This window comes from Trichosurus vulpecula, chromosome 3, assembly GCF_011100635.1.
Source record: "Trichosurus vulpecula isolate mTriVul1 chromosome 3, mTriVul1.pri, whole genome shotgun sequence".
Classification (NCBI taxonomy): Eukaryota; Metazoa; Chordata; class Mammalia; order Diprotodontia; family Phalangeridae; genus Trichosurus; species Trichosurus vulpecula.
In genome coordinates this window covers 270135131-270147659 of record NC_050575.1, presented here as the reverse complement: position 1 = coordinate 270147659, position 12529 = coordinate 270135131, and the positions used below count along the sequence as shown (strand labels likewise).

The following is a 12529-nucleotide window of genomic DNA, read 5'->3' as shown; positions in this document are numbered from 1 at the left end:
CTAGAGGCCTATCTCCAATTTGACATTGATCTATTAATCAACACTCTTTGGGTACAAATGCTTAATCAGCTGTGAATCCATATAATTATACTATCACCCAGTCCCATACTTCTTTGATATTTATGGCAATTCTCAGTTAACTGAAATATTCTTGATCAAAATACCCAATTTCCCAATCATTCTGGTTATGTGGGAGATTATCCTCCAGTGCCACATTGATAAAGATTTCAGGAGAGGTATTGGGTGAGGATTAATTTTATTTTGGATCAACTATCTCATTCTTTTCCTTTAGTATGGATAATCACTTGTATGTATGTCATTTTGTTTGAACATTTACTGCCCTTGTTCTGATCTGGTTAAATAAATATGTAAAGGAATGACCAGTGGAGAAAGCATAGCTGGCAAAAATGATTTTGGAAAGTTGGTTTGTTTTTAAAATAATTATATATTAGTGAAGTTCACATATAACACAGCATATCACTCCTCTCTCCCCACCACATACACACAAGCCTTAATGATAATCTGAATTACCATGTTATCTAACTGTATGGGGCCAATTAATTCCTCCTTGTATATTTCTCAATACTATAGTTGTTCTGTCAAGTTACTCATATTGAGTGAATGCTAGAAGGAAATTTAGAGATTATTTAGGCCAAACTGATATTTTGGCAGATAAAGAAACACAGTAGTGACAATTTTAAATAGAGCTGGTAACCCCAAGAATTACCTAAGGAAAATCAGGACCTTTAGAATTAGATGCGGGGGGTGTTATTTTACAAGTTATGGAATTAGGAAGAGATTAATAGCTACTTTACATTTTGAAAAATCTAATTTAATTAATTAAGGTTAATTGGTTGCAATTCACATAATCTTTCAATTGGAAGAGATTTCTGAGACCATCCAGTCTAATCTGCACCTAATTAAGAATCGATTCTATAATACCTGATAAGTGATTTTTTCAGCCTTTCCTCGAAGCTCTTTAGTTAGAACCAATCCACTCCCTCCCAAGGTAAGCCCACCTTTGACTAACTCTAAATGTTAGAGGCATGTTTTTCCCCTTCTTCCATCAAGTGTAAATTTACAGTTCCTGCCCAGTTGTTTCTAGAACTGATCTTTGAGACCAGACTGAATGGTCTAATCCCTCTTCCATGTGATAGCTCTTTATATAGTTGAAGGTTGCTATCATGATACTGCCCTCTGTCCAAAAATCTTCTCTTCTTCAGTCTAAACAGTTGCAGTTCTTTCAGTTCCTCCTCTTATGGTATGGCCATGGGTGTTTTCACCATTCTGTTTCATAGGATCACAGAATTTGAAAGTTGTAAGGAACCTCAGTGGCTATCTAAATTCATTCAACTCATACATGACAATTCCCACCATTACATTTGATGAGTAGTCATCTAGCTTTGCTTGAACCTCCTCCAAAGAGAGGTCCTTTTCTTTTGGAAATTTTCCAACCATTTGATGTCCTTCATAAACTGTGGCACCCCAAATAGTGTTCCATTGGTGATCCGATATAGATTGAATACAGTATTCTTGCCATCTAGTGCAGTGGTCAGTGAACCACCAGCCTATTCCATGTTTTTGTACACAGGCAAGCTGAGAATGGTTTTTACATCTGAAAGTTTTATTGTATTTGATAAAATACAATAAAATATAGCTAGAAGCCAAGAATGATTTTTAGATTTTGTTGTATTTAGAAATCCAAAAAAACATTCATTCTTAGCTCTTGGGGTGGGTAGTTTACTGAACTCTGATCTAGTGATAAATTACTGAACTTAGATTCAGGAAGGCACTTGAGTTCTAATTATGCTTCAGATACTTACCAGTTACATGACTCTGGCAAGTCACTTAAACTCTTTCAGACTTAGCTGTCTCATCTGTAAAATTGGGACAATAATAGTACCTAGCTCACAGGGTTATTTTGAAGATCAAATGAAGTAATATGTAAAGTACTCTGCAAACCTTAAAATGCTATATAAATCTTAGATAAAATAATAATAATACAACTTAAGATAAAATTATTTTTTAGAGGGAGAGCTAAGAGAAAAGGGTGGAATTTGCAAAGAAGCAAATTTAGTTTTGAAGTAAAAAAAAACTTTTAACAGTGAAAATTATTGAAAGTAGAATGGGCTTTCTCTTTAGTTAGTGGGTAATTCCTCCTCACTGTTAAATCAAAGGTTAGATCACTTGTTGAGTCTGTTCTGTTTTTGGCTATGGATATCTGATGGCCATATCCCATAATTCAGTGATTCTGTACTTGTGAAGTTGATTATCTTAAGTGTACGACTGTACATATATCACTATTACATTTGTAACTCTTAAAAAATCATATGCATATATTTCAGTGAAAGTTTGCCTCTCACCACCACCTCTAGCCAAGAATGAAGAAAAACAAAACCTGTTAGAATTGTTTGAATTGACTATACAAACATATATAGTCTGTCAAAACAAATGTGCACATTAACCGTATCCAAAAAATAATGCTTGATTCTTTGCTGAGTCCTTTACCTCTCTCTCCAAAGATGGACATAGCATAAGTTCTTTGGTATTATGCTTATGTTATGCTAAGAAGGGTTCCTAATTCTTTCAAAATTGTTTGCCTTCACTATGTTATTATCATTATACATATATAGTTCTCTTGGCACTGTTCATTCCACATCAATTCATAAAAGTCTTTCACGTTTCTCTGAGACCATCCTCCTTTCATCATTTCTTACAGCACAGTAGAGTTCTATCACATTCATATACCATAACCTGCTCATCCGTTTTCCAGTTTATGGGTATACCTCTGATTCCCATTCTTTGCAACTTCAAAAAGAGTTATAAACATTTGTGAAACCCTTAGTTTATTTTTCTAAGGACTAACTTCACCCCCCTCCCATACATTATTTTTGCCCTCTCTCCATTTTTTTCTTAAGATGATCAAGACACAACCACTTCCAAGCTATGCTTAGTTAGACTTTCTCTGTGACCCCCTAATGATATTTAGGCTCAGAGGACGCATGTATCATTTGTCCAGATTTGAATGTAAGCATTTTATTCTTGTTTTTTAAATACTGTTGGTAAGTTTAATTCTTGTTTAATGACAAGGTTATTATTATTATTAACCAATTGACTTAGTTCCATTACATATTTGAGAAATGAGACCTATACTGAGAAATTTGCTATAAAATTTTTTCCTAGTTTCTTGCTTTTATTCTAATTTTGTCTGCATTGGTTTTGCTTGTGTGAACCCTTTTTTAATGTCATGTAATCTCATGTCATGTAATTCATTTCATCTCCAGTGATCCTCTCTTTCTCTTGTTTGGTTATCATAGACTCTTCCCTTATCCATATACCTGACAGGTATATTTTCCCCTGCTCTCCTAGTTTGCTTGTGATATCACCCTTTAGGTCTAAATCATATGCCCATTTTGACATCATTGTGGTATACACTATGAGATGCTGGTCTGTGTTTAGGTTCTGCCAGACTGTTTATCCTCATTATAGATAATGGTTGCTTTTGGTTTCAGATAGATACTACCTATTTTAAGAAAAGCTTCATTGATTGTTATGTTTTCTAGTGTTATTTTATAAATAGGAATGGGTCATATTTTGTCTAAATCATTTTCTCTACCGATAGTCTGAAAAGAGTGCCTCCAATATTTTTGCTTTTTTTGTATTTATTTGTGAGGTTTTTATGCCCTAATAGATCTTCATTTTGGTGTAGGTGCCAAGTACCCCTGAAGAAAGAGATTTCCTTTTTATTCTGATTCACTTTTCTCAAGAGGTCTATGACATCTAATTTTTCTAAAATTCTCTCCATCTCTTTAATTTCTTTCTCTTTTATTTTATTGTTAGATTTATCTGTCTTTGAGAGGGGAAAGTTGAAGTCTCCCACTAGTATAATTTTATTGTATATTTCCTCCTGTAACTCATTTAACTTTTCATTTAAGAATTTGGATGCTCTGCTATTTGGTTCCTATACATTTATTACTGATCTTATTTTGTTTTCTGTGGTACCTTTTAGCAAAATGTAGTTTCTCTTATTATGTCTTTTAATTATTTCCAATTTTATTTTTGCTTTGTTTAAGATCATGATTGCTACCCTTACCTTTTTTTCATCTGAAGCGTAATATATTTTCTTCCAGCCCATTCTTTTAACTTTGTGTTGGTCTTTCTTTTTCAAGTGCATTTCTTGTAAAACAACACATGGTTGGATTCTGATTTCTAATATGTTCTCCTATTGGCATCCCTTTTATGGGTAAGCTGGTCCCATTCACGTCTACAGTTTATTATGTGATTACTATCATCCAAGATGATTACTGTGTATTTCTCTCCATCCCATTTTCTTCTGTTTATCCTTCTCTCTGTCTCTGTCTCTCTCTTTTTTTACCTCCCCCTCCTCACAAGTATGTTTTGTTTCTTACCACTGCTTCCTTGAATCTGCCCTCTCTCTGTCTCTTTTTTTAACCTTTCTATTCTCACTCAGTTTTCTCCAGAGATCCATCTTAACTCACTTTTCCAAAATTTTATTCACCTCAACTTCTTTCTTGTTTATTTTTTGGTTAGGTTTATCAAGTTATGAGAGGGGAAAGTTGAAGTCTCCCACTAATATAGTTTTATTATCTATTTCCTCCTGTAACTCATTCAACTTCTTCAAAAATTTAGATGCTATACCATTTGGTGCATATATATTCAGTATTGATATGACTTTATTGTCTATGGTACATTTTAGCAATATACAGTTTCCTTCTTTATCTTTTTAAATTAGATATATTTTTGCTTTTGCATTCTCTGACATCATGATTGCTACCTGTGCTTCCTTTGCTTCAACTGAAGCATAATAGATTCTGCTGTGTGCATCTCTCTGCTTCAAATGAGTTTCTTGTAAACAACATATTGTAGGATTCTGATTTTTAATCTATTCTGCTGTCTACTTTGGTTTTATGGGTGAATTTATCCCATTTACATTTATAGTTATGATAACTGTGTATTTTCCCTCCATGCTATTTTTCACTCGTTTATCCCCCCTCTCTCTTATCCTCCACCTTTTCCCTCCTCACAAGTATTTTACTTCTGATCACCACCTTCCCCAATATATATCCTCCATTTTGTCAGTCCCCCTTCTCTTATCCTCATCCCTTTTCACTTCCTTATAGGGTAAGACAGATTTTTGTATCCAACTGAGTGTGCATGTTATTCCCTTTTTGAGCCAATTTTGATGAGAGTAAGGTTTAAACTTTGCCTGTCATCTGTAATATTATGTTGGAACTTTTTTTTTACTGTTTTAGAATGCTAAATTAATTAAGTGTCTTTGATTGAGCCTTACTAGGTGCAAAGCCCCAGGCCCAAGCCCCTAATTACTAGGTGCTAAGCCCATGTGGGCGTGAAGCCCTCAGGGTCTTAAGGGGAGTTGCCAAGACCAGAGGCAATAGTTTGTGCCTAAGTTCTGGTCACTCAGATGATTTTTAATGACGTCTAAAGAGTGTATGAAAACAGAGAACAGAGCTGTTTTGCTTGAGGCTCTCACTCCTGGAGGAGCGTTGGCATGGGACTCTGGGCAGCCACTCTAAGAACCTCCCAACTCGTCAACCCAGATGTTGATGGTTTTTTGGTAACTATAAATTGTGATTTGGTCTGTTTACATTGTGTATGTTTGTAATTTGTTTGTATTTGCTCTGAAGTTCAGGCTGCTGGCTTTTCCTCTGGAACTAAGTGAGTTTATATGAATATGTTGGATTAAAGTAAGATTGTTAACCCCTTAATGTTACTTTCCTTAGTAAAACAGATCAAAAGAACCTGTGCTGACAGCATTCTTGTTGTTGGGCTTGTGTTGGTCTTTCACCCACACAACAGCTGCTAGTTGTATTGTTGCAACAGCATCTCACCAATATTCTCCCTTATTATAATATCCCTTTCATGCATACTTTATGTAGAATGATTTACCCTATTCAATCTCCCCCTCTTCCTTCCAGTACAATTTTGTTTCTCACCTTTGTATTTTGTTTTGGCTATTTTTTTGGGGGGGATTTTTGGGTATTCCATCAAAGTCACCTGATACCCACACATTCTGCCTCTATATACTCTTTCTAATTGCTCTTATAATAACAAAGATGTTAAAAGTTACAAATATTATCATGCCATATAGAAATATAAACAGTTTAGCCTTATTGAATTTCTTATGTTTTCTTTTTGTTGTTTCTTTTCTACATTTTTATGTTTCCCTTGACTCTTTTGTTTGGAGGTCAGACTTTTATTCAGCTCTGGTCTTTCAATTAGAAATGCTTGAAAGTCCTTTATTTTGTTAAATATCCATTTTTTTTGCCCCTGAAAGATTATATTTAGTTTTGCTGGGTAGGTGATGCTTGGTCGTAATCCTAATTCCTTTGTCTTCTGGTATATCATATTCCAATCCCTCTGGTTCTTTATTGTGGAAGCTGCCAAATCCTGTTTAATCCTAACTGTAGCTCCAAAATATTTGAATTGTTTCCTTTTGGCTGCTTGTAACATTTTTTCCTTGATCTGTGAACTCTGGAATTTGGCTACGATGTTCCTGGGATTTTTCATTTTGGGATCTCTTTTAGGTAGTGGTTAGTGGATTCCTTCAATTTTTATTTTGCCCTCTGGTATCAGGGCAGTTTTCTTTGATAATTTCTTGAAAGATATTGTATCGGGGGTGGAGCCAAGATGGCGGCTGGAAAGCAGGGAGTTTCGTGAGCTCCCTGCCAGGTCCCTCCAAAAGCCTATAAAAATGGCTCTGAACAAATTCTAAAACCGCAGAACCCACAAAATAGCAGACAGAAGCAGGCTCCAGCCCAGGACAGACTGGATGGTCACTGGGTGAGGTCTATCGCACATGGATCTGGGAGTGGAGGGGAGCAGAGCCCAGCATGGGTGGCGACAGTACCAACCAGACCAGGAGCCAGGTGGACCAGGGCCCAGTGCCCTGAATCAGTGAATCAGTGAGCTGTGACAGTTACGAGACTTCTCAATACACAAACACCAAAGACAACAGAGAAGGTTAGTGGGAAAAGCTGCGGGTGACAGAGTGAAAGGAGTTCACAGTTCGGCCACCACCCATTGGGGTAGCAGGGATGGTGCAGCTACAGAACTACAGCTGCAGTTGCTTCCGGCACCAGGCCCACCTGGTGGGAGGAATTAAATGGCAGATCAGAGGTGGAGTGCAGAGCCTGCTTAAGACCTGAGTCAGGTTGAGGTTGGTGATTCTTGGGGGAGGAGGAGTGCTGGTGTGGCAGAGATGGCTGTATAGAAATAGCTCTGAAAACAACAGTGCATCCCCTCAAGCTTGGAACAAAGTGCTCTTTACTCTACCAACAGTCATACCCTGCTGAAAAACTCAAGGGTCAAGTAAGTTGGCTGGGAACATGGCCAGGCAGCGAAAAGGGACTCAGATTCAGTCTCAGACTTTGGAATCTTTCTTTGGTGACAAAGAAGACCAAAACATACAGCCAGAAGAAGTCAACAAAGTCAAAGAGCCTACATCAAAAGCCTCCAAGAAAAACATGAACTGGTCTCGGGCCATGGAAGAGCTCAAAAAGGAGTTGGAAAAGCAAGTTAGAGAAGTAGAGGAAAAATTGGGAAGAGAGATGAGAATGATGCAAAAAAACCATGAAAAACAAGTCAATGACTTGCTAAAGGAGACCCAAAAAAGTACTGAAAAAAATACTGAAGTAAACATCACCTTAAAAAATAGACTAACTCAAATGGCAAAAGAGTTCCAAAAAGCCAATGAGGTGAAGAGTGCCTTGAAAAGCAGAATTAGCCAAATGGAAAAGGAGGTCCAAAAGACCACTGAAGAAAATACTACCTTAAAAATTAGATTGGAGCAAGTGGAAGCTAGTGACTTTAGGAGAAATCAAGATATTATAAAACAGAACCAAAACAATGAAAAAGTGGAAGACAATGTGAAATATCTCATTGGAAAAACCACTTACCTGGAAAATAGATCCAGGAGAGATCATTTAAAAATTATTGGACTACCTGAAAGCCATGATCAAAAAAAAGAGCCTAGATATCATCTTTCAAGAAATTATCAAGGAAAATTGCCCTGATATTCTAGAACCAGAGGGTAAAATAGAATTTGAAAGAGTCCACAGATCACCTCCTCAAAAAGATCCCAAAAGAAGACTCCTAGGAACATTGTTGCCAAATTCCAGAGCTCCCAGATCAAGGAGAAAATACAGCAAGCAGCCAGAAAGAAACAATTTGAGTACTGTGGAAACACAATCAGAATAATACAAGATCTAGCAGCTTCTACATTAAGGGATCAAAGGGCTTGCAATATGATATTCCGGAAGTCAATGGAGCTAGGATTAAAACCAAGAATCACCTACCCAGCAAAACCGAGTATCATGCTCCAAGGCAAAATATGGATTTTCAATAAAATAGAGGACTTTCAAGCTTTCTCAATGAAAAGACCAGAGCTGTATAGAAAATTTGACTTTCAAATCCAAGAATCAAGAGAAACATGAAAAGGTAAACAAGAAAGAGAAATCACAAGGGACTTACTAAAGTTGAACTGTTTTGTTTACATTCCTACATGGAAAGATGATGTGTAGGATTCATGAGACCTCAGTATTAGGCTAGCTGAAGGGAAAATGCATATATATATATATATATATATATGTATATATATACACATATATATGTATATATACATATGTGTGTATGTGTATATATATGCACATATATATATGTGTGTATGTATATATGTATGTATGTGTATATATATACACATACATACATATATACATATATGTATGTATGTGTATATATATATAGACAGAGGGCACAGGGTGAGTTGAATATGAATGGATGATATCTAAAAAAATAAAATTAAATTAAAGGATGAATAAGGAATATACGGAGAGAGGAAGAAATGGAGAGATAGAATGGGGTAAATTATCTTGCATAAAAGTGACAAGAAAAAGCAATTCTGTAGGAAGGAAAGAGGGGGCAAGTGAGGGGGAATGAGTGAATCTTGCTCTCATCAGATTTGACCTGAGGAGGGAATACCATACACACTCAATTGGCTATCTTACCCCACAGGAAAGAAGGAGGAAGAAGATAAAAAGCGGAGGGGGGGCAATAGAAGGGAGGGCAGATGAGGGAGGAGGTAATCCGAAACAAACACTTTTGAAAAGGGACAGGGTCAAGGAAGAAAACTCAATAAAGGGGTATAGGTTAAGAAGGAGCAAATATAGTTAGTCTTTCACAACATGAGTATTGTGGAAGGGTTTTACATAATGACATACATGTGGCCTATGTTGAATCACTTGCCTTCTTAGGGAGGGTGGGTGGGAAGGGAAGAGGGGAGAGAATTTGGATCTCAAAGGTTTAAAAACATGTTCAAAAACAAAAAATTAATTTTTTTTGCATGCAACTAGGAAATACGTTATACCGGCAATGGGGCATAGAAATTTATCTTGCCCTACAGGAAAGGAAGGGAAAAAAGGATGGGAGGGGAGTGGGGTGATAGAAGAGAGGGCTGACTGGGGAATGGGGCAACCAGAATACATGCCATCTTGGAGTGGGAGGGAGGGTAGACATGGGGAGAAAATTCATATTTCAAACTCTTGTGAAATTCAGTGCTGAAAACTGAAATACATTAAATAAATTAAATAAAAAAAGATTTCAAAATAAAAAAAAAGAAAGATAGTGTCTGAGCATTTTTTTTTGATCCTGGCTTTCAGGTAGTCCAATAGTTCTTATATTATTTCTCCTTGATCTGTTTTCTAGGTCATTCCAATGAGAAATTTCACATTTTCTGATATTTCTTTTTTATTTTTTTTTGATTTTGTTTTATTGTTCCTTGATATTTCATAGAGTCATTAGCTTCCACTTGTTAAATTCTAATTTTTAAGGAATTATTTTCTTTAGTGAGCTTTTGTAATTCCTTTTGCATTTGGCTAATTCCATTTTTTAGGGAGCTATTTTCCTTGCTGAATTTTTGTTATCTTTTCCTCTGCTTTTTACTTTTTTTTATGATTCTATTGCATTGTTCTCATTTCTTTCCTGAATTTTTCTTATACTTCTTTAATTTTCTTTTTAAAATCCTTTTTCACCTCTTCCAGAATTTCTTTTTGGGCCTGAGACCAAATTACATTTTTCTTTGAGGATTTGCATGTTGCCATTTTGACATTATTATCTTCTTTTACGTTTATACCTTGATACCGCCTATCACCATAGTAACTTTCTATAGTGAAGCCTTTTTGTTTGTTTTTTTGCTCATTTTTTTCTTGCCTTTTTTGGTAACTTGATGTTTTTATGTGAGAGTTGGGCTCTGGTCCTGTGCCGTCCCCAAGTTTTTGTGCTGGGGCTCTGGACCTCACTGCTGACTTTAACTGGGCTTCTGGCCTTAGCTTCTTGCTTTCTATGGAGGGTAGGCTTCCATTTTGACTTGTATTTGGTGATGGGGCTTCCCACGGGTGTGGGATTCAGCTGCTGGTCTGGCCAAGGGGCACTATTGGTCAGCCCCAGGGGGAGTCAAGTGGGGTCAAGTCCTTGCTGGTAGTTTGTGATGGGCGTGTTGCTGGGTGGGGCCTTCCTGCGCCACACAGACTGTTCACTTGGGTAGGGAGCTCCTGGTTTGCGGGAGGGTGGGGCTTGCTGGTGGGTTTCCCCCCAGCTTGGAAGCCTTGCTGCAGGCCCTCTACTGTGAGTCTGGCTATTGCTGATCTTGGGGACCTTGTTTGCCTCCCACCCCAGTCAGACGGACCTTTTCTACTGGGCTGGTAAGCTGCTTCCATGCTCCTTGACTAATTCTGAGGTAGTTTTCTAGTAGTAGTTTTCTAGTTTTTTGGTGGGAAATTTCAGAGGGCTTCAGAGGGTTTCTTCCTCAATCTGTGGGATCTTAGCAGCGGGAGTCTGATGCGTTATTTTAAAGTTGTTTGGAGGTAAATGTTGGGGGAGTTCACATGGAATGCTCTACTCCATCATCTTGGCTCTGTCCTTTTAAAACTTTTAAAAATATTCACTAACCATCCTTTTAATAACACATTCTATAATTTTAGCATGAAGTGAAATCAAACTCCTTGGCATATAGCCTTGCACATTCTATTATTTTCCCTTTTTAAAAAGTATTTGAATAACATCTTCCTTTCTTCAATCCAATTTCTCCTGTTCTCCAAGATCTTAAAAATCTAATTGACAATGACTCAACAGTCTCATCTAACAGTTCTTTTAGTAATATAGCTGTAATTCATCTTGGCCTAATGATGTGAAATCAAGGGTGGGCAAAATTGCCTCATATTTCTACTTGCCTTGTGTTTCAGTCTCATATTAACTTTTATTTTCTGCCTTTTCTCCTCTAAATATCATTGTCATTCAAAACTAATTAGAGAATGAATACAATATTTTCAAATCTATCTACCAAGACACATCTGGGAGCTATATGAAAACAAATATTAAAGACCTTTTACAGAAATTTAAACCCAAATGATTTAAGAAATATTAATTGCTTATGAGTAGCAATGCCAGTATAATAAAAATGAAAGTACTATATGAATTATGATATCAGTACCATGGTAATCAAACAATACTAAAGATTATTTTATAAAGCTAGAAAAAAAATAACAAAATCACCTAGAGCAACCAAAGGTCAACAATCTCAAGAGAAACAAAAAAAAAAAAGAGAATGAAGTAGTACCGGATCTTAAACTATATTACAAAGTAGTACTCATCAAAACTAATTGGTTATATTTGAGAGAGGGATGATCTGTAGAACAATTTAGGTTACTGTAATGATAATTTAAATTTGAAGATCTTTCCCACCCATTAATAGGCCCATGTGACCCGCTTATGTCACAGGAAGCCTAAGTTACATGTTGTAGGTGGAGCTTGCTGAGAGGAAAAGAAAAGTGTGCCACAGCAAATGCTCAGAGAGTGGTTAGAACTGGGGGAGAGAGCAGATGTGTCCTAGCTGTGCTGTGAATGATTGTTGATGGCAAGGCCCCAGCAGGGGGCAGGAAGGTTATGGTATGTCTTGGCTCCCTGCTGTGATGCCATGTTTTAGATTCTTTGCTGTTATTACTGGTTCTGGAATTTGTTTGCTGCTTGAATGGGTTGGACTTACTGGTTTTGGGACCTGGTTCTCTGGTATCTGAATAAATGGTTTATTTCTACCTTCTATATGGAGAGTCTTATATTTTGCGATACACAACTACATAGGCATATTGATAATTATCGTCTATATTGTGATTATTGCCTTGCTAATACAACAACATACAGAAGCAAACGAACACAGCATAGTAGTGTTTGGTACATAAAAAAACAACACCATTACTAAGGTAAGAACTTACTATTTGATGAAAATTTCTGAGAAAAGTCTGTCAGAAATTAGGCTTAAACAGTCTCAAATCATATACCATATACAGAACATAAAATCTCAAACCATAAAATGAGCTTCAAATTGATACATGATGTAGATATAAAGAGTGATATCACAAAGTAAATTGGATGAGAAAAAAGATAGTATCTTTCTGATCTATGGAGAGGGGGAGAGAAATAAAATAGACAATTTTGATTA

The 12529-nt window shown here is 36.5% G+C and overlaps 1 protein-coding gene across 2 annotated transcripts in view; it reads right to left on the bottom strand.

The window, feature by feature from the left end:
• Positions 1-12529, bottom strand: part of SPTLC3 (serine palmitoyltransferase long chain base subunit 3) — a 217900-nt gene that overhangs the window by 16610 nt on the left and 188761 nt on the right. The window contains exon 11 of one of the 2 annotated variants that reach the window (XM_036749300.1): positions 1074-1287. The exons of the other annotated variant lie outside the window; for it this stretch is intronic. Coding sequence (XP_036605195.1) covers positions 1257-1287 — 31 coding nt within the window. The 3' untranslated portion in view covers positions 1074-1256. Of the gene's footprint in view, positions 1-1073; positions 1288-12529 lie in introns of those variants that run through there. 2 annotated transcript variants of the gene reach the window in all.